Genomic DNA, 23,106 nt, shown 5'->3' with positions numbered 1-23,106 from the left:
ATTTTAAAACAATGCTTTGCAGACAAGAGGAAAACTAGAAAGAATAGAAAAAGGGATTTTTTTTCTTAAAGTCGATAGCACCATTTATAATCTTATAGTGCTATACACATGTGAGGCATTGCAGACATTCCCGGGACTGCTGAGAGCTGACTGAAGCTGCCAGCACCATTGTTGCCTTCCACTTAGTAAGATTGCATTTAAATTGAAACGTAAATATTTATCATATTTTTATTCTTTGAACCTTTGCAATTTCATGGAGAAGACTGCATTTTAAGAGTGTAATTCATCTGACACTCATTTTGTGTAGGGAGATGGAAGAAGCAGTATTTTTCCCCCCCAAAAATAGATATTTTGTTCAAAGTTTTATATTCCTCAAACATTTTTTTGCTGCATATAAATGACAATATATTATGGCAAATATTATAATTATTTTATACACACTTTGTTATATAATATACATTCATTTCTGGTGTACTATCCTTAGGTTTTGTTTTTTTATAATCATCAAGTCACATAACCTGTCTGTAAGTGCCTAACACAGTAGGCCCTCAATAAATGTACTTCCCCCCCTTCCTAGACCATTTAAAAATGCTTCTATTCATTCTTTATTCTCTGCAACTGTTGGAGCAAACAGCAGATGCCCTGGCCTTTGGAAAGTCATGCAAAATGGCCTCGCCAAGGAGGCTCTAATCATACGCATGTCCATCCCTCCTCAAAGGGCAGGCTTCAGAGGAGCAGAAGGCAGAGAGGGGCCGAGAGTAGACATGGGAAATGGTTATGCCTTGGTTAATGATTAGTCCTCCTTTAACACAGGACTGGTTTTAGCTTCAAAAGAGCATTCTTTGCCTAGGCATAATGCCACCCCTAACAATACTGATAGAAGTACTTCCTGGTGGTGTAGTCAAGTAACAGTAATCTAAGGGTAATCGTCTCTGGTTGACTCATCAGTTCACATACTTTCCATTATAACTCATCAACTATTTCTGCAGCATTGTGTATGTTCCATGCACTGTTCTAGGCTCATGAGTTTAAGATTAGTAAAGTGTCAAGGATTCAAATTGCTGGTCCACTTAGTTTCAAGCTTGTGGCTTTATCCTCTCGTCTAGGTTGGCCCTGCGCAATCCTTTGTGTCGATTTCACCAAGAAGTGGAGACTTTTCGGCATCGGGCCATCTCGGACACTTGGCTGACGGTGAACCGCATGGAGCAGTGCCGGACTGAATACAGAGGAGCATTATTATGGATGAAGGACGTGTCACAGGAGCTTGATCCAGACCTCTACAAGCAAATGGAGAAGTTCAGGAAGGTACGATGTTTTGTGAGGGTTACCAAAAGGGGTACCTGCTGGAAGGTAGTGAGATGTGATTTGAACCCCTCTAGTGAGGAAGACCTCGTTCCAAAGCACTGAGGATGCAATTAATCATTGCTGGTGTCTTCTTATGTGACAGAATACCAATTAATGTGATATATAATTCTCTAAGGATGAGATAGAACAGACAGCTAGAAATTGCTGGGATTTAGTAACTGGTTCTAATTGAAGTCAGATTTTCATATAATGTGCACTTTTTGTAAGGTTGTCACTTTTAAATGCTTTTTCATGCATAACTAAAAATCGAGATTAGATCAAAGGAAACTGAAAGGTGAGAAGAGACTTTTGGGGAAATCTTTTTTAATTGCTAATGAATATTAAAATTAATAGAAGAGTAATGCTCCTTTGTTTTGTGAAGTTCAGAAGCAGTGGGATTTAGTTGTAAGGATTAAATAATGTGGCATTGACTCCATCTGCAGTGGACACCAATTTGTCTGAGGAAAATAGGGAGCTGAGGAGATGGATATGCCCTTAAGTTTCTGTGAAATAACTGGTGAGCAGCAGAGGAAGAATCTTCCATTGGTTTTTTAATTATTTTGTGTCAATTCAGCTGTTTGGAGATTTTGTCATAGAAGGGTACATCCCGCCACTAGGTGGCAGTCATAAACTGAGTATTTATGAAATGCAGTAAGATTTTTGTTGTGTGCAATCTTGGTAGTTCTTTGTTTGGTCGACTTGGATAAATTTCAGAGTGTGAAAGAAAAAAAAATCAAGCAAATGTGAGGTTTGACATAATATTGTGTCAACTGTCTTACTCATTTCAAAGGATCCATTTATAATTAGTGATATTGCTTAAAATCCCTGGATTTCTTTTTAAGTACATCATTGTGGGGCTGTAAATGGAATGGTGTGCAAGAGGTTAGATGTGTGGGATGGACGTAAGGAGGGACCTTCTATTACTTGAGAATAGGGTCACCGATTCTTGACCTAGGTATTAGATTGATACAAATTGTTTTAAAGGTCAAGTTTTATTTTGGTTTGTGATTAAGAATCCTTCCCTATGAAGGTCCATTTTATTTCTGATCATGGATGTTCTTAATGTGTTAGCAGCATCTAACTTCTCAGTAAGACAGGTTTCTGAGATCATGGAAAATTAGAAACGAAAAGTCCCTTAAAGATGATCTAGTGAAATTCACTCATTCTATAAAAGAGAAAAGACCCCAAAATAGTGAATAAAACTTTTTAAGACTTGATAGCTAGATCTTGGTGAGCCCAGGCTACATTTGAAGTTACCTGACTTTCTAATCATGCCAGTAATTTGGTTTGTCTTCAGGGCTTTATTTGGGTGTTGGAGGAGGATGGAGTGGAAAGGTTAAAGAAGAAAAAGGGGGAAAAAAAACCAACCCAATGTTATCTGCAGAGCACAGTGCCAGTCACTTTATGTATACTGCCTTCTTTAAGCCTCACAATAACCAAGGCACAGATTTTGTGTTATAGATGAAGAAAATGATACCTATGTTAAGTAACTAGCCCAAAGTCAGACAGGGCAGTGAAAGTCAGAATCCTAGTAAATATGCATAATTTTTTTCCCTAAGAGAGAAAAAAAGGAAATTGAAGAACATGCCTAAAATTGAGAAAGGCATTTTCATAGTAATACCTGTCCTGTGGTTTATTCATTCAACAAATATTTATTGAGCACCTTCTATGTGCCAGGTAATAAAAGAATACATATGATTATTCTGGAAGGTGGGAAAATTTCACGTGGAATTGTGTGTGTTTAGTTTTGTTTTGGTGGGTGGTTACTCGCTGTGTAAGGATGAAATAGAAACCAAGCCCTTCGTCATTTGGTTTGAATGTTGAAACATTTCCCACTCTTTAGTGTCATCAATCTGTTGATTTTGGAAATACGATTTAAAAAAAGATCCTTTGCCATGCAAAAGTAGCTGAAGCAATGCCTTACTTCACAATCCCATGTGTGCTGAATTTAATTTAATAGCTGAACATGGTGTACTTAGAATTTAGGGAACAGATTTTTTTTTCAGAAGTCTGTATTCAAGTGTATATTTGATTAGGTGAGACTCTCCATGAGGACAGGGACTGGATTGGTCGTCTTCATTGCCATTAACCCCAGGGCCAGCCTAGCACCTGGCCCCACGTTAACACTCATATCGGATGGCTGGGTTCCAGCCGTTGAGTTTGAAGTGCCAGATCCATGTTTTCTCAAACCTCCAGGGCGTTCCCACCACATGCAACTGATCTTGTGATGCTTTGAAAATTGACATGTGGTTTTGCAGGTAAGAAGCAGCATTATTAATTTGTGGCTGCTGCCCTCTCTGGGATGAATTTAAATTGTGGAGTTTGCTGTTTGCTTGGAATTTTAACATGAAATTTAACTTCCAGCAAGCTTTAGTGTTTCGCCCCAGTGGGATTCCATTTAAACAGAGTCTCTGTTTCTCTCTCAGAAATGTGTTACTGAAATGTATTTCTGAGTCCTCTGGGAGAGCCATCCAGCTGCAGGTGGGTCCTTAGGAGTCACTGTGGGAGGGCAAATTTCAGTCTCCTTAGAGCCAGCTGCCACCTTCACGTTTCAACTGGTGAATCCTGAACTATAGTAGTATTTTGCTGTAGATTCTGTTCTTTGAGTTCACACTTCCTAAGGAGACAGCACTCTAATTCACACCTCACAAATGTGATTCCCCTGGTTGCAATCTTTAGTATGCATTCATTCATTTATTCATTCATGCAACAAATGATATTGAAGCCCTACTGCATGCTAGGCCACATGCTGAAAGATATAGTAGCGAACAAGCAGACATGATTGCTGCCCTTGTGTCGAGTGTCGTCACTTGGGGATAGAGCAGGTAAACATGATGCAGTATGATGACTCATTCTCTGGGGTAGCACATGGTGCCACAGGAGAGGCTTCCTGGAGGAAGTGGCATCTAAACAAGACATGGAGGATGAGTGAGGAGATGGGTGGAGGGCGTAGGGACAGCACAGCGGAGTTCCAGGCTGAGGAAGCAGCTTAGACAAAGGCCTTTAGGTGGAAGAAAACAGGGCACTTTCAAGGACGGGAAAGGTCCTTATGAGCAGAGTACAAAAGTTCAGGTGGGTGTGGAGACAGGGGTGCCCAGACCATGGGTCTGGAAAGCTAAGCAGTGCCACACCAGAAGGGCCATCTCCCTGAGGGCTGGGGGAAGGGAAGGGTGTTGAGAAGGGAGAAGCGTGATGGAAGTTGAGTTCTCTTGGCTCACTTGGATTTTAATGTGGAGAAGGGGTTGGAAGGACCCGCGCACTGAGGCTGCAAGAGCTGCTGGAAGGCTTTTGTAGGGCCCCTTCCAGACCTGGGTACCCATGGAAGGGAGAGGAAAGCAGACCAGAGAGAAACATCCCATTCTGACCTCTACCCCACTCCATAAGGGCCCCACTTTAATTACCGAGCTCTTCGTTCAATTTAGAAAAGAGCAGAATAAGTATAAATAAATAGCAAGATCAAATGTACTTTCACCTCCAACCAAAGCTTTTTTCATAGTCTTCGAAATGCTAAGAAACTTTTTTAATAACACACAGTGAGCATGACCGAAATGATGAATGAAAGGCTTAAAATTAAACAAAGCAAATAATCTGTTTTCATTCTGGCACCCTTTGAAGCATGTGGGCCTGATGACAGAGCTCTCAGCAGCAACATTAATAAGCATTTATTAAGCGCCCGTATTTGGGGATGGAAATACAAAGAGGTGGAAAAACTTGATCCCAGCCCTCAAGAAGGACCCTGCTAGTCATCTGTTCCTTGTCAAAATTACCGTGATAAACAAGACACCTGGAGAGTGTGGCCATATGTAGCTGTTCTCCTGAAGACCCAGTAATAGGAAGCAGTGGGTGAATTTAAATAGGCAGGGCTGGGCCGCCGTGTACACTGGAAGCCCCTCCTGACGGTGTGATTCACCCCAGAGGGAAATGGACGGGAGACTACACCACGGGGTATTTTACGAGCAGTTACAACGTGTGATATATGTGTCCTTTGAAGGCAGAGTAAAAGGGTATAATTTAAAAATAGAAGTCAGCTTCTTGTAGCAGATTACATCAGCTTAAGTTGTGAGCTCACAGAAGAGCCTTTGCAGCCTGATGCCCTTGAGAGAGTCCTCCTGTGGTCAATTAAGTGTCTTGTTTTTCTTGAAAGTCAGAAATGGGATGGAGGGTAATTATTCTAAATGGAATAAAAGCTGCGTTAGGTGTAAGAAAATAGTTCTGAATCCCCTAAAGAGATAATATGGAAATGTATACGTGGGCATTTGTATGAGTCGGAGTCCTTATAGACAAGGACAAGGGACCGGCGTTTTAATGAGGGCCAGTTTCTAAATGGCTTAGTGAAATCCTACAGCATTTGTCAAGCGTTTTGTCATCATAATTCAAAACGGTATCTAAAAGGCAAGGTAGGAAATATGAATGATACACATTGGTATTCTCGGGCTTATATCTATTTAAAATAGTGTTAGGTTTTGGAGAGCTGTTCATTCAGTTAAGTCATATTCTCAAGGAAGAGAAGGTTTATTAACAAATGGTGGTGCTTAATAGCTGGGACTTTATTAGGGTCATCAGTCAGTGATGTTCCTGTGTCCCAGCGAAGGTTTGGGTCTATAGAGCTTGGTCAAAGACTAGTAAACAGTATTGATGTTAGAGGTTTTTTTTTCCTGTGGACAAAGACTTGGGTTAATTAATTTGACAGTATCATTAATTACTGCTGAGAGCATTGGTCTTTGTCAGAGGTTGGACTCTTAGCAATTGAGGGCAGGTCCCGTGGGAACTGGAGATGCCAAGTAATGTAGGAGCATCACCACTCAGCCGTCTCCCCGTCCTGTGATAAAGGCCTTTCCTTTTTGCCTGGACCATCCAGCTTTCCAGCTTAAACCAGTGTTCTGCTTCAGTTCAGTGCCAAGGGCAGGACGGACAGCACCTAACAAGTTGTGTAAAGTGAATGTGGAACATTCTGTCAGTTTAAGCAGTACCTGGACTCCCAGGGCTTTGCTTAATTCACACATAAATGGGAAGCGGGGGTTGACCCATCGTCTCATCTGTCTCTTCTAGTTCTAAAAGTCTATGCTCTGGATTGAGTTCTTTGATGAGGTGACAGTTCCTTTTGTAAAGCTAATACTGTCTTTAACAGATCTGTTTCATGACTCTGCATTTTCATTTGCTGATTTTTGGTGTGTGCCTGTTGTTTGCTTTGTTTTGGTTGTTTAACTAGGCTGCCTGTTTTGGGGTTTTTTTTTTTTAAATTTCTTATTGTGGTCTAAATAGTTTATAATGTGAAATTTCAGTTGTACATTAATATTTGTCAAACACCATATAAATGTGCCCCTGCACTCCTTGTGCCCATAGGGTACCTGTTTTTTTGTGGTCCCCAAGAAGATTGAATCTAGCTGCTAATCCCCACCCTTGGGTTACTGTTTCTTTATACTACCTAAATGCCATAGGGAAAACATGCCCTTTTCCTATGGCACAACTGGGAAGGGAACAAATAATTGCACCCTTGCTTTCATTTCTGAATTTCATGAGATGAGGACTTTGGGGCTTTGTGTATCTTTTATTGATTTCCCCCACTGAACTTGGTGAACAGCAAAAATTAGTTTCAGTGTTAAGCCAAGACCATTTGGGATAGCATGCATGAAACAGATAACTCTTGCAGAGCTGGTGGCTGGCGGGCTGCTGCTCCTGATTAGAAGTAGAGAGGAGGAGGGAACATGACCTCAGAGTTGGGATGGCTCTACACTCTCTTCCCAGCCCTGCCTACAACCAGCTGTAACAGTGTGGATAAGTCTAGAAGTCTATTGCAATTTTCTCACACACTAAAGGAGAGGTAGGTACTAGATGATCACCAAGCTGTTCCAGCTGTAACATTTTTATTAATTCTTTCTCTACATCATTAAGCTCTAAAATCCTTAAGTGCATCTACAGAGAAGTGTAGACACTGGGGCAAGGCTAACATGTCCTTTGTTGGTGTGGTGTTTTCCTCCTATTGCAAGGAAGTTCTACTTGCTGAGTCTGCTCAGTCTTGTTGCTCCAATCTTAGACTCTGGAAAAGAAAAATGTTTTACTCATAATTCTTGGGTAGAGGAGCCTCTGGTATTTACAAACTGATAATACTTATCTCTTAATTAGATATTAATACTTTTTTGCAAGGGCAGAAACCTGTGGCCCATGGGCCAGCCACCTGTTTTTCTAAATAAACTTTCTATTGTTACCCAACCATGCCCATTCATTTACTTACTGTCTATGGTTGCTTTCACAATACCATGGCAGAGTTGAGTAGTTACAACACAGAGTGTGGTCTGCAAAGCCAAAATCTTTACTTTTTTGCCCTGTTACAGAAAAGAGTTTGCTGTAAAAAACAAAAAAAACTCCAAAAAACCAAAAACCTGTAAAAAAAGAAAAAAAAAAAAAAACACCTGTAGTACATGTTGAGGTTAAGGAGTTTGGGGAATTTAAAATTTTTTAATTATGGTAAAACACATAACATAAAATTTACCATCTTAACCATTTTTGTGCCTAGTTCAGTAGTAAGTATATTGACCTTGTTGCACAACAGATCTCCAAACCTTTTTCATCTTGCAAAACTGAAACTCTGTACCCATTAAACAACCACTCCCCTTCTCTCCCTCCTCAGCCCCTGGTAACCATCATTCTACTTTTTGTTTTTATGAATTTGGCTACTTTAGATACCTCATATAAGTGGAATCATGCAGTGTTTGTCTTTTTGTGACTGGCTTATTTCACTTAGCATAATGTCTTCAAAATTCATCCATGTTGTAGCCTGTGGCAGGATTTTCTTCCTCTTCGAGGCTGAATAGTATTCCATTGCATGTATATACCACATTTTATTTCTCTGCTCATTTATTGATGGACACATTTGGGTTTCTTCCATCTCTTGGCTGTTGTAAATAGTGCTGCTATGAACATAGGTGTGTAAATAACTCTTTAAGAACCTCCTGTGAACCCCAAATGCACAATAAACCAACATAATATGCATCTTATAAATGTTTGTGTTACTGAATGAAATTTAATCCTGCCATTGAATAAAAATGAGACTCAGGCTATGCTAGGTGGAATCATTTGATTTTTATCCTAGAACATCTTGCTTACACATACTAATTCATAATTTAGATTATCTAATTCCTATAAGAATAATAAATATTGGTACAGTTTTAAAAAATAAACATATGTAATACTGTAAAAGTTAATATGTTGGCATAAAATATATTTTTTCCTGGAGGACTGGAGAGGACTGCTTCTTATTTGAGACGGATGTCAAATCTTTGCCTATGGCATTTGTCTAAATTGTTTAAGGGAAAAGCTTGCTTGACTCAAGTTTCAAAGTGAACTCTAGACAAAAGTGCGTTATGGAAGTGTGAACTGATCTGGCCCAAGATAGTTTTCCTTTTGCCAGATTGGCCTTTCTTCCTAAGACTTATGTTTGTTGGATGGCATATGCAAGCCTGGTTTCTAGAATTTCGTGGATGATAATATACAAAATATACAGATTTTACTGAGTAGAATCCTCGGTTTCAGGTCAAAATGCTGCCATATAATGAGCCCATCTTACAACAAGGGCTTCTCAGTGCTCAGCAGCTAGAATCTCTTGGATGGATTCATTATTTCCATGTTTCCTCGTGTTGTGCTTTTGGCTGCAAGGTCAGAGGGATGGCTGGTGCCCATGACACCCTCCCCCACTCTCCTGCCCAACCACAGGCTGTTCCATCTGCCTCTGCCACCTTTTGGTAGCTCCTGAAGAAGGTGTCATTATAGATTATGCTTAAATGGAAAATTACTGTATTCAAGTAGGGTGATATACTAGTTACTCTCTCTCTAGTTGCAGTCTCCAAGTCTGTCATATCTCTATATCCTTCTAGATTACCCTTTTCCTTTTGGGTAACAGCTCAAATATCATCTTTTCTAGCTAGTCCTCTTATTCTCTCATGGCAAATTGGTTATGATTTTTACCATCTTCAAGAATTTACTATGAAAAAAGACAGTTGCACCCTCGTGGGTCAGCTTAGCACTCTCATTTTAAATGTTTATGATTTAGGGATTCATCTCACTATGTTATTACTCTTATTTTATAAAATGTTGATTTACTTAGATACATAAAAAATGTAAGATTTATTTAATTTCAAACAGGAGCAGTATAGCTACTATTTCCTGAGTGCCAATAGCTTTATAGTACTATAAGTTACCTTTTTTGGGGGGGAGGTGAGGAAGATTGGCCCTGAGCTAACATCTGTTGCCAATCTTCCTCTTTTTGCTTGAGGAAGATTGTCGCTGAGCCAACATCTGTGCCAGTCTTCCTCTATTTTATATGTGGGTCGCTGCCACAGCATGGCTTGATGAGCAGTGTATAGGTCCACACCTGGGATCTGAACCTGTGAACCCTGGGCTGCCAAAGCAAAGCACACAACTTAACCACTACACCATTGGGCCAGCCCCTGTAAGCTACTTTTATTAGAGTTTAAAAGAATTTCCTTCAAATACATTCTTCTTTGCAACCAGACTTTTCAGTGACAGAAAAAATAATGAGTTGATGGTTGACTAAATTGTCACTTTCACATAAGACTGGATTTATAAATTGGCTATGCAGAGTTAATATTTCAGAAAGAAATCTCTAAATCACAATTGCTTTAGGGAAAACCTGTGTTCTAAGGGATATTGAGAAGCTTTGAATAGCACTTTTTAAATGATTGAATTATTTTTGTGAACCCCAACAAAGTGTTCCTAACAGGATTTATCCCAAGCAGTATTGGCCCCCTAATGGAGTCATAGACTGGCAGTGCTTTCACAGGTTTCCTGTCTCCCAGGGAAACTCAGAATCCCCTTGTATCCCAAGTCCTAAGTCTAGCCGTACTTGATTGTTTGAACTATCAAAAGAATGAGTCAATAGGAAACTCGTATTTTCCATTCATAGTTCTGAGATTTAAAAAAAAAAATTGATGATTCCTTGATCTCCAGAGAACGATATAATACTAATTTAAGAGGGAAATTAGCCAGTTGAGGCCGGAGTATTACCCAGCATATGACTTAGCCAAGGGTGGGTCTGTTCACTAAATTGTGCAGGATTCTTGACCACTTTCAACTCACTTCTTCAAAGAGTAGCTTCACTTTGCCTCTTTTAATGAGTTTTGGTAAAAGTAAAATTACTTAAACAGAAAGCAGCTTTTTATTTTTTTATTTTTTATTGAGTTAATGATAGGTTACAATCTTGTGAAATTTCAGTTGTACATTATTGTTTGTCAGTCGTATTGTAGGTGCACCACTTCAGCCTTTGTGCCTACCCCCTACCCCCCCCCCCCGTTCCCCTGGTAGGCACTAATCTGTTCTCTTTGTCTACATTTTTAAATTCCTCATATGAGTGGAGTCATACAGAGATTGTCCTTCTCTATCTGGATTATTTCACTTAACATAATTCCCTCAAGGTCCATCCATGTTGTTGTGAATGGGACGATTTTGTTCAAACAGAAAGCAGCTTTAAAGTATCTGTGCTTAGCCTTCTAGCATAAAATTTTCAGGACAATTCCAGGTATAATAAAATTACCCCAAGTGAAAAAATTCTGTTTCATATTCAGCAGTTATCCCACACTTAATCATTGCACAAGATAAATGAGACTCGTATATAGGAGCCCTAAAATCTTAAACTGGCCAATTTTACATGGACTCAGGGAGCTCTAAAAAGAAGCAGGCCCTTGAAAGGCCATTAGTACAACTTTGAAATGAAATTCCCACATGCATTAATCAAGCTTCTGTTGTTCCCATCAAATGAAATATGATTTTAGGGCTTGGTAACACTTCACACTTGATTGGCTCTTTCTATCCGACTACCCATCTATCTGTCCATCCATCTATTTAAATTCACTCCCCAGCTGTGAGTCTGAGACAAGCATTGTCATTTAGATGCTGATTCCTTACTGTGGTTCTTCTGGCGACTGCTGACATTGGAATAAGGGATACTTCTCAAGATAGATTAATTATATAAACAAATTGAGGGATGGGTTGGTTGGGTTTTTTTTCTGCTTTGTTCTTTTAAATAGTTTTTGTCTCTTTTTTCTAGGCATTTAGAGGTAAGACTCTGCATTCTTAAAAGCAAAAATAGTTCATGGGTATTAGTTCACGTTCTGAGAGAGGTCCAAGCAAAGAGACTTGGAAAATACCCACATGGAGGGAAGAAGGACCATATGAAAAGCCCATAGATTAATAATGCGTGTGAAATAAATGAAGAAATTTCTCAAATAGACAGGGAGACTGAAAAGAAGCTAGCAGAGTAAAATATATTACATTTAGGATCTTGTTTCCTTTCATTTTTTTTAATCTTAAATTAGGGGGACAAGGATGCAGGCTACAGTAATTGCTTCTGGGGCAGGGAACTAGATTGGGGGTGGAAGGGGGTGAGAGGAGGGAAGATAAGCAGAGATGAGCGTGAGGGGAGGTTTCACCGTATGACTTTTTGTGCCTTTAAAATTTTGTGCTGTGTGCATGTATTATCCTTAAAGTAATTTGTATTAAAAAATAATGAGAATTAATGAGATTAGAATGACAGCAAATAAGATTTGGTAGAAGGAAAGGGAGAATGACAGAAAACTCTCTTCAGTTGACAAAAACGGGGACAGTTTTTTTGTTTGTTTCTTTTTAATAATAATAAAAGGAAGAGAGAAGACAGGCTTTAGAAGCCAAGATGGGAAACTAAGTTCCAAAGGTGATGTCAGACGGGCAGCCCGATGGAGGAGGTCGGAGGATGAAGTCATTTTCGAAAGCCATCAGCAGGGAGAGCCATGTGAGGTGGTTAAGTCACTGAGGGATGAAAGAATCGAAACAACGCCTGAGGGAAACCCACCAAAATCAAGAAAGATGAGAACATTTCTGTTAAAGCCTTTACTGTTCTAAGAGAACTGGGATAAGCAGAGTTATGCTTATCCTGAAGCGTTTAGAAAAAGGTGAGAAAGTAAAAAGATAATTTTTCCTATCTCCCTTCAATTTCATCCTAGAAGGAACAACTTCTATTATTTTGCACCAGTGAGAATGTAAATAAAATTCCTTCCCAAAGAATTTTCCACCCCATGCTGAGGCCTTTGAGTTGGGTTGTAGCATCATATAGGCTGATATTTGGTCTTTTAATTTGGAAGTTTTCTGCTGGCTTTAATGACTTGTGCTGTGTTCATCGTCCACTTTTAATTCTCATTCATGCTGTTTAATATGCTCAGCCAAAATCTTTCCTTGCAGTATCTCTCTCAACTCTTTTCCTCTAAATCTAGCAGTTTCATCAGTTACTTTTTATCGGTAGTCTTCCAGATTTTACAAACTAAACCAAGAGTATTTAGGCTACTGTAAGCCCTAATTTTGTCATTAAAATTTCTTGAGAAGTAATATCACTTGCCACAAATCAATCTATATCCCTCTGGCTTCTTAGTATTTATTTATCACTAGTTTATTTTTAATACTCTCACAAGGGCCTCTTAATGCTCACATTTAAAAAGTAATTGAAATACATGCAGATTCTAAATCACACATCTTTTTGCTCACACGTTATGGACTGGGCTCCTGCTAACAGAGTTGTGTGTCAAAGTCAGATACAACTGGGAAGGCAGAAGGCCATCGCTGCTCCCTGGGTTTCCAGAGACAGGATAGGTTCTCAAGTTTCACTGGAATTTTATCATGGTCACCGCATATCAAGTGTTTTAGAATAGAACGTTGGAAGCATCTTTAGTTTTAAAGCTTCCATACCTTTCTCATCCAGGCTGTGTAGGGGATCCTTCCTCCCCCTCCTTCCCCAAGCCCTGCTAGGAAAAGCCAGTGATTTGTAAATTGAAGCTATGTCAGCTAAAGCTTTTATTGGTACTTATTATCCGGGCCTCCGTCTGCTTTTAATTTTAATTCTGTGCCAAAAGAACTAGCTTTGCCTTTTTTTAAAAAAAGTTTTGCACGTCTTCCTCTTGAAAATAAAAAGCAACAGCTAAAAGTAGTGACATGAAGCCAGACAATGGTTCGGTTTCCTAAGTGAGGCTTCCTCTTCCCTCTCCTTAGCGTATTTTAGGTTTGGGGCAAAACCTCTTGTATTCTGTATTGACCTACTTGTCCCTCTTTTCTCCCTGGCATATCCCCATTTCCCCCACCATTTTGCAATTTCAGCTAATAACTTGTGTAAGTAAAGTAGGCATTGAGAAACTGATGTGAGGAAAGAGGATTTTGAAAAGAAAATGAAGATTTCATCGACTTTTTCACTTATTCTTCAATCGAGAAAATAAGAACAACATATTTTAAGAGAGTGTTAAACACAAATTGTGAAAAAAGTCAAAATATTGCTCATTTTTTGTTTAAAGATATATCTTTTTCATGATACAAAAGCACAGCAGATATTTAAGCTCCACACTGAACAATATGATAGGTTTATTTATGTAAGATAATTAACATATTTGAATTTTTTCCCAGCCTGGGGTTTTTCTTAGCATTCTGCCTTATAGATAGATGTAGCAGCTACTTAAATATGTACATACTGTAGACTATTTCTGATTAAATATTTGTAAAATGGTCTTCAGTTTACAAAGCTGTTTCGTATTCATTACTTCATGAAATCTACACAGCAGTTTAGTAGGGGTAAGAAGTCTTTGTCCCGTTTCACAGCTAAGAGCACTGAGGTCCCAGGAGTCTGACTTGCCCACAGCCACATGTATGAACCAGGATTCGAACCCAAGTCCTCTGACTCCGTAGTCAATGCTCTTTCTACACTCAGCCCCAAGTTCCTCCTAATCCAGTAAATGGGTCTCTAGGTAGCGCTGGGTTGCTGTGGGAGAAAGTGGTTTTGTGGTGGAAGAGATCCAGCTTTGCATTAAAGTAACAGCCCCATCTTCCAGCATGTTCTGCATCCTCTGTTTTCATTTCCTCTGACCCCAGGGAGTCATTTTACCAGCACCCTTAAGGAGTATTGGGATTTTTTTTTTCCTTCTCACCAGGCCAGCCCATCAATCTGTCTGTCTTCTGAATATCTAGTCAGATATTTCTGTGTTCAGCGTTTATCACTTCTCCCGTTCCACCTTGTTCTGTGAATGCCCTTTTGATGTGAAATGGCTGGTCTCCAGCACGAGTTCCTTGGGGTCAGGTGCCTGAATCCTACAGCAGTTACACTTCAAGCTCAGGGTCCCAGGCCTGAGGGGATGATATAAGGCTCATTGATGGAAAGTAGACACCACAAAGGCCAGCACCCTGGCCAAGGGTCCTGTGCATATTGGCTTGTGGGTTTAAAGCCAGTACGCTATGGAAAAGTTTTTACTCATAAAAGGAAAGTAACAGAGAAAGAGAGCTGGCCCCCAGCGATGTTTCCAGTAAAGGACATCTTCCTGCATATTCAACTAACCCTGAGTTAGGGCCTCTCTGGCCTACGTTGAGGATAACAACTCTGAGAAGCAACTTGGACATGGAGAATCCTGGGTCCCACCTAAAGACTCTGATGCAGGAGTCCTGGGGTGGGGCACAGAAGGCTGATTATTTAATGGGCTCCCAAGGTGATTCCCATGCTGGAGCCTGGGACCATGCCTGGGGCCATATTTCCCCAGAGCACCACTGCGGAATAGCTGATGCTCACAGTGATGGCTGATCCAACAAAAAAGGTGATCTTGTTCTATTTAACAACGTTCAAGACGAAAGTTGTCTTCATTAGACAGATGTCAAATGTGTGAAGATTCTTATTTTTAATTTTTTTTTTAAAATAAAATAAACTTGGGGCCCTCCCAGTGCCGCAGGGGTTAAGTTTGCGCACTCTGCTTCAGTGGCCCAGGGTTCTCCAGTTCAGATCCCGGGCATGGACCTACGCACCGCTTATCAAGCCATGCTGTGGCAGGCGTCCCACATATAAAGTAGAGGAAGATGGGCACAGATGTTAGCTCAGGGCCAGTCTTCCTCAGCAAAAAGAGGATTGGTGGCAGTTGTTAGCTCAGGGCTGGTCTTCCCCAGAAAAAAAAAAAAATAGAATAAACTTGAATTATATGGAAAAGTCGCTTAAATGAAACACTTGATTCCCCAGGAATCCTGCTCTATTAAGCATTATTGTGCTTTTTGGTATTCACCATACATGTTTCTTTCAACTCTAGAGCCTAGGGATTTGTATACCATAGGCACTCACATATACTTACTTTGCTCATCTACAGTCAGTACTAACTTTGCTAATTAAATCTTTTCTCCATTTCAACTAACCGTCCTCAGTGTTCTCTGGCTTAACTCAGAAAACTGAAAGAGCTAGAACAGAGCCTCATGTTAGTTAATATCTAGAATTGATTACTCGGAATCATGCTGCTTTGTGGGCATGCAGCAAACACCTCTGAGAATTAATTTATACGTATTCAACACAGGGAATTTTCCAGGAGCAAGCTGGCACTGATAGTGTCCCAATATGCATGTTAAAAAAATGCCTGCAGCGTCACAAATAAATCCTCCCCCTCTGCATCCTTCTCGGCTCCTGTGGCTTTTCCATTGCCTGTAGCTGGTCCGTCCTCTTAGAACTAGATCAGCCTCAGACTGAGAAGGCTTCACCGCCAGGTCCTCCAACACTGCCATCATTTTCCTCTGTGGTTTGTTACAGCTAACATTATTCATAAGAAATAATGTCCTGGCTCTGAGGTGCTTTCTGCAGTAAGTACCAAAACACTGAGAAAGAGTCAGGGATGGTATGAAAAGATTAATTCTCATTTGTCCCAGAATGACATTTCTTTCCTTTGGGGATGCATTAGAGGCTGTGACATCTTAAATGAAGAATGTCAGGAATATGGTAGTTTGACATTTCTTGACAGATGTTCAGCCATTCTTAAATAGGACAAAAGAAACTTTGAAGTTGAATCTAATAGTAGAAATAACAAAATCAGCAAATATATTATTAAAAGTTTATCATATGCCAGCTACTGTTCTAAGTGTTTTACATGAATAGGCTCGTTAAATTCTCCAAAGGGTAGGTACTACGGCCCTGTCTTCACAGATGAGGATTTTGAAGCTTAAAGAGGTTACACAACTTTCTCAGTGTCACACAGAATGTGGCTGGGCCAAGTGGGAAGGGATTGTAAATTGACTCAGGCCACATCTAGGCACACATCTCCTTACCTTATTTTCTAGACCTGAAGTGATTTCTTTATGAGCATGCATGGTGGGGACTTCTAGATTTGTCAATTAGATGAGGTTAAATAGCCTCCCTCATTTCAGTTTAAATGTTTAGTCTATTCAAAATTTGGCCTCCCATTAGCACTGGTTTAGATAGTCTCTTTTGAGATGCTCTTTCAGAATTCCGCTCACTTCTCCCCAGGAGGGCATTGGGCTGACTGTGTCCTGTAGGTGGGCGGGGCGGATGGCGTCTTCGAAGCCACCCTCTATCCCCTGGCTCATTTCTTGTCTTTACTGCCAGGCAGCCGATCTGAGCTTGCATGGCATGTCCCTGAAGCCTCTGGCTGGGGTAATGCCTCGTCTCTTTTCACAGCCCTAACAATGTTCTAGGATCCTCAGCCACTTTCCCTTGATGAATCACCCTAACGGCAACTCAGACTACCTTGGACTCCAATTTGGCCCCCAACCCAGGGCCGCTCCTGGGCAAGCTCAGTAACCAGCACCCTTAGCCACCTGCCTCTTCTTTCCATGGGTCATGTGAGATTCCTCTGCCTTTCTTCCTCTCCACACCCTAAGAGCCCAGGGAGATACCGGGGAGCTAACTTTGGCCCTCCTTTGTCAACTGCGCTGCTTTACTTGCATGCGTCTGATCCTGTTTGGAGCGGATGGGCCTGAAAGGCAAGCCCCTTGCAAACGCCCAAGCAGATAGTAGGGCAGGCCACATTCTGCATTTAGTTTTTCCCTCAGCCCACTTTTCTGATGACTGCACCACCCAGGAGGGGATGGGCAGGGTTTCTCCCTTCCTCTTTCTGGTCATGTACCACCCCACCCCCACCATAAGAAAAGTATGATCAAGTCCACCTGCTAAAGTGGGAGATAAAAATTGGGTAGTCCTTTATTGTCTGGTAAAGTCTGAGTTTCAAGCTCATTATCTTGCTGCAGACTTGAAAACCCCATTTGGGGCCTGTAGAAGCTGGCGAGTACCATTTTCTCTTTGTATTTCTCCTACAACAATCTAACTGAACAGCCTCCTGTATACCCCAGGCAGATATATGCCCCAGGCTGACAGTGGAGAAGGTCAGGTGCATGGACATGCAAACAGAAAAGCATGTCGACATATTTCCAAAAAATGTTACCTCAATTTCCCACACCTGGAACACAAGCCTTCTCATTTAAGAATGTATGCTTTCATCCTCTATACTCACTGACCACTAGAATGAATGAAATTTGGTTTTATGCTTGAAAGAAAGGAGCAGTGATAAAAATAAATCAGACATGAAACACTTCACTTTAATCCAGAAGGTATCTGCAGTTACAAAAATAGAAGCCAACACTATCGGCAGATTTCCTGAGAAATAACAATTGACAGTGAGAAAGTAGAAAAGAATGACAAACCATGAAAGCATACTGCTGGACATCTGGTAGAGGAGCCCAGAGCCACCAGCTCACAACTCAGCTAGTGTTTGTGACCATGGCTTAAATCTTCGTGAAGCTCTTTCATCATGTTCAAGAATCTAAATGACCTTCAGTAGTCAACTAATCCAATTTTCTATATCCGAGCGTTCCTTCAACTTCTTTTCCATTGTCCTTCATCAGAATCATCTCTTTGATTCTCAACAAAACTCTTTGCGCGTTTATTAACCTTCATATGGCAAGAACAGACTCGTGCTTCTGTCCCGCGCCTGGGTGTATCACCCCAAACAGCTAGTCTCTTCCTTTACTTCCTCCGTATCAATTTACGGTCTCTATCATCTCTAAGCCTGGCTTAAAACCCAGAACTTCCAGGAATTCACTTTTTGGTTAATATACTGCTTTGTGACTGTTCTAATATACTGTTTTGTAATTGTCCTAAAATTTTCTTTCCTTCAACTGAGCTAAAGTCTCTCAAAGACTTTAAGACGCCTTCCTTACCTCCATATCACCCTCCAAACACAGCACTCTGCTTTATCTAATAAATGGTTAGAAAATGCTTTTGATTTGACCTGCTTTCTTAATTTATTTTTATCTATAGTGTATGGTGGGAGGATCAGACTAGATGAAAATATTTCTAACATTATTTCTGTTTCATTCCAATTTTCTAACATTTCATTTTGTCAGAACACTGAATATCTGTTTCAGGTTGTAAATAAAAGTGTACATCTTTATAAAAGAGAAATCTATAGTTAGGAGGAGGTTTTTTGAATATGTAAACCTGTTTCACAATCACCCAAACATGAGAGCTCTGTGGGGGTAATGAAGGCTTTATGTAACTGAGCTTAAACTATTCATTCATTTTTGAGCCACGACTGTGTAACAAGAGTTGTGTTAGGCATCAGGTATGCAATGGGTAGTGATGGTTAACACGTACTGGATGCTTACTGTGGGCCAGATACTGGGCCATACATTACTTCATTAGGCTTCTCGACAATTCTATGAACAAGCTAGTATTAAAAACCCTGTTTTACCTTTTTGAGTAGGATACAGCCTAAATCTGTAGTGAGATGTTTTCGTGTGCCTCCCCTTAAAACATTAAGAGATAAGGAGATGGGGAGTTCTTTCTCCCTTCACTAGAAGGGCAGAGGGCAGGGTAGACAAGTTTGCAAAGGAGGGAGGTTGGGGAAGATTTGGTCCAGGGAGAGGAAGTCCTGAGCAGGACTGTGGATCTGAAGGGGTAGCTCCGTCACTGTTTGCTTTCTTGTTGCTAGGGAACCGAGCACACACAGAATGAGCAGTGTGACGACACAGGCAGCTCACCTTTCCACCTGTGCCCTGACATGTGGCTTTCTCGGCAGCTACTTCTCTATCAGGGAGGTGTGTCAGATAGACAGTGAAGGTACAGAGCAGGAATGTGGGGTCGCTGCCTTGAATAGACTCCCAGACAGCCGGGTAGACACATACATGATAACTCCAGTGCAGTGAGCTGCCCCCAAAGCCCTGGAAATACAGAAGAAATGATTAATTTCTCAGCTGGCCACTATTCTGCTTGTTCTGGTAAATTTTCTTTCTCCTTCTGTCTATTTCACTAACTGGCGCCTTTTCTTTCTCAAACTGACTAATAGAGCATTCCTCAAAATCTTCAGCAGATCCTCTCTTCTTCATCATCCTCACATTAAGCAACCTAATCAACTCTCAGAACTTCAATTCCTCTGTCTCCGTGTTGACCGCTAGATCTCTCTCGTTAAACCCGATTTCTCTGTTAAGATATATGAGAACTTCTAGGAAACACTAAGGTCTCCTCACAGTCCACACTCCTGTGCCCAAACTCACCATGACATTACCCTCTGTCCATTTCCAGTCTCCTCCCCAGACAAGCTTCTTCTTTTTTTTTTTAACAACATCCCTGACTTTGTCGATAACCCTACCAGTCTTGTAGGACCGAAACTCAAAACCTGACTCATTCTTTACCTCATCTCCTTTATCCAGCCAGCCACCATATATATCCTGCTGAGACTTCCTTCAAAATGCACCTGCACTGTCCCTTCCGCTTGCTTCTCATTGCAGCAGCCCTAGTCTTGGATTTTCATCACTCAGGGCTTTAATGAAAGACTCCCAACAGAGTGACTCCCTCGCTCTCCCTTGCCCCTTTCCTACTCCTTGCCTTCTCTCTCCTCCCCCACCCACACTTAACCTAAATATTATCTTCTGCAAACAGTGGTCTTGTCATGCTGCATCTCTGCTCAAGGATCTACTGTGCTTATCTTTTAACCCCCAACTCCCCGTGTTCTCTACGACCTTGCCAACTTTGTCCATCCAGTGGTGGCCCACACTCCCTCATAGTAAAATGAAGCTCTTCAGCTTCGGTAATCAGACAAGATTGCAGCACTACTTGGCAATAAATGTCCTGAAGAAATTAACTGTTAATGTGGGAAAGTCCTAAGGGAGCTGAAAAACACCCTCCCTTTTCTGTAGATTTTAAAGAAGTAAGAGGTGGACTTGTTTGGATGTTTTAGATGCAGAAGACAGTGGATGATCTTGTTGTGTCCCCTTTAGATCTTAGTGCATGCCTGTCTACACGATAGTTGCATTTTCTAGCGAAGCAGACTGGAAAACCTTTAGCATTTAAGCCAAAGAGGTAGGTACTCTATCAACCTTACCTGGCTGCACTGTTTCCACTTAGTAATGAAATGTGCATGCCTCCTCTAGATCAGGGCCCTGGACACCCTAGAGGAATTTGAATTAAATGAGACTATGCTTTGTGACTCCAATTGGTACCCTTTGTTGGTTTTTTCCCCCTCTGCTTCAAGCAGAAATCTTGTTCCTTTTTCATTTATTCTGTCAAACATTTTTATAAGCCTATTTGTGCATTAGTTGAAAATCCCTTGTCATTAGAGACTAATTCTTGTTTTTAGAAGCACTTTATAGCCTTGCTGTTCTTCATCATCTTTCTTGAATCAGGCCAGCAAGGCCTGCCTTGGCCCTTTCACCTCTTATGTTGTTCCCTCTCTAAAGGCAGAGTTTGTTCCTGAAATACTGGTCAGAATTCTGGTCTGCTCCCCACAGTCTCCTAGAAAGAAGCTCCCAGAGGGACAGACTGACCCCTCTATGAAGAGCAGTAGCTAGAAAATTGATGGGAATGTCGCTTGAGGAAGGAATCACGTTTTTAAAAGGAGATGCTTTCCAATTCATCCCAGCCTGAGTGCCTCTATGTCTCCCTTCTCTGTGGCAATATTTGTGTTTTTTGCCATTCTGCTTTGATTCGGGAGCAAAAAGTTACATTTGCAAAAAGAATACTCACTTCAAAGATAAATCGCCTGTCAGCAGAAACTCTGGGCTTACTTTCCATTCTTTGATCTTCCTTCAGTGGCTTCAGTGGCCAATTACTGAACGTGCCTGTTGTGTTAGATGCTCTGAGAAATAGAGCAGAGATCTAAAACAGCCCCCTCCTCAGCTTTACAGTTGAGTTGGGGAGATAACATGTATACTCATAAAAGGGAGAGAATATGCTTGGTTGCTTGGTATTCAACAAGTAGGGCATTGTAGGGCATTTCTCTAGATTTCTGTCCCCCCAGAATCTCACGGGGGACATGAAGCTCGATCTAAGTTGGGAGAACTTGCCTCTTTAAACTAATTATATTTCTATTAAATTAAAATTCATAAACCAGATGAGGGAAAGATCTCTAAGAATAACTAATCATCCTCAGTGTTCCCTTGTTTGTGTATGAGGAAGATTAGCCCTGAGCTAACATCCATGCCAAACTTCCTCCATTTTGTATGTGAGATGCCTCCACAGCATGGCTGACGAGTGGAGTAGGCCCGCTCTCGGGATCCGAACCCACAAACCTGGGCCACCGAAGCGGACTGCGTGGAATTTTAATCACTCAGCCACGGGACCGGCCCCTCATTGTTCCTTTTTTTAAGTGATAGCTTGTGTGCTGTGTGAGAGACATTGTAAGGAGGAAGGGAGGGCCTCCCAGAGTTTGATTTACACATGGTCGCACTGGAGAGCCTGAGAGAACTGGGCAGAGACCCACTTTCCTGCTGACTCCACATCTAGTGCCCCTTCACCCTGAGTGTGACCTGGTAGAGAGCTACTGGCAAGACTGGTCATACCAGCCAAGCTTTCTGGCTGGAAATAACAGGAAATAAGCTTGAAATTACTGGTGGATGCTAAGGCTCTGCTTATTCTTAGGGAAAGTAACAGGGAAAAACAAGTGTTATGGTGACACCCTTATGTGGGAAATCTAGAGGTACTGCCAGGTTTTAGAGAGAAGTATGTGTGTGTGTGTGCACACAAATGTGAGAGCACACACACACGCATGCTCGGAACCAGCATTGTAGCTGCTTCTGGCATTTTTCTTGCCTGTCTCTTCACGATTAAACCTCAGTTGGAAGCAATGAGCTGTGTGAGTGCTACGCTTCTGCAGGAAGCTTTAACCCCACAGCTCCTCACAAGTCAGCACCTCTGTGATCCACGGTGTTTGGCCTGCTTTCTGCATCTTCTTCATTGTTCCAAAATAGTCCTGGGGTTACTTTGAGCTCTGCTTCTGGTGCTTTGGAAGTTTCCATCCGCGATGTGGTCTAACTCATGCTCCAAACATGTGTCAGGTGCCACCCATTGAGTACACATGGTGTTGGGCAGCCTTGAGGGCACATGGCTTAATAGGAGATAGCAAGTTAAAGGAAACAAATCCTAGATTGATGTAAGGGATAGATACCCATGTGTAGATATCGACAAGTGACATTCCCCCAAGGCGTTTCCTGGGTATCTGACCATCTCATTATTTGGTACTATTTTATATAAATTGGACAAGCTGGCTATCTTATTCTTAACAAGCTCCCATTAATATTGTTATTCAATCCATTGTAATAATCAAAGAGGAAGAGCAATATTTCAATTCACAGGTGCCATTAGGTGTTAGCGTTCACTCAGTCAACAAATATTTTGAGCCCCTATTATGTACACAGCACTGGGGAGACTGCTGAGCAAAGCAGGCATAATCGCTGCCCTCATGCCAATAATAGGGGATAGACACATGATAGATATTTCATAGAGAAGAATACATCTTTAAAAATGATGGCATATTCTGTGAAAGAAAACTACAGTGTGCTATGAGAGTCATTTAGACAAGAGAGTTAGAGCAGGCTTCTCTGTGTGGGGTCACTAATTTTAGCTGAGAGCTTGAGGATGCATTGGTGACAGCTGGAAGTTTCCAGGGTGAGTTCCATGTGGAGATAACAGCATGTGTGAAAGTCCTGGGG

General features: G+C 41.2%; 1 protein-coding gene across 25 annotated transcripts in view; it reads left to right on the top strand.

Moving 5' to 3' along the window:
- Positions 1 to 23,106, top strand: part of ICA1 (islet cell autoantigen 1) — a 141,906-nt gene that overhangs the window by 35,030 nt on the left and 83,770 nt on the right. For all 25 annotated transcript variants that reach the window (XM_070509012.1, XM_070509019.1, XM_070509044.1 and 22 more), the window contains one exon: positions 1,107 to 1,305. In XM_070509012.1, coding sequence (XP_070365113.1) covers positions 1,107 to 1,305 — 199 coding nt within the window. The remainder of the gene's footprint in view (positions 1 to 1,106; positions 1,306 to 23,106) is intronic.

This window comes from Equus asinus, chromosome 1, assembly GCF_041296235.1.
Source record: "Equus asinus isolate D_3611 breed Donkey chromosome 1, EquAss-T2T_v2, whole genome shotgun sequence".
NCBI classification, from domain to species: domain Eukaryota; kingdom Metazoa; phylum Chordata; class Mammalia; order Perissodactyla; family Equidae; genus Equus; species Equus asinus.
Note: the sequence above shows the minus strand (reverse complement) of the source record. Positions and strands in the feature narration are given on the sequence as shown.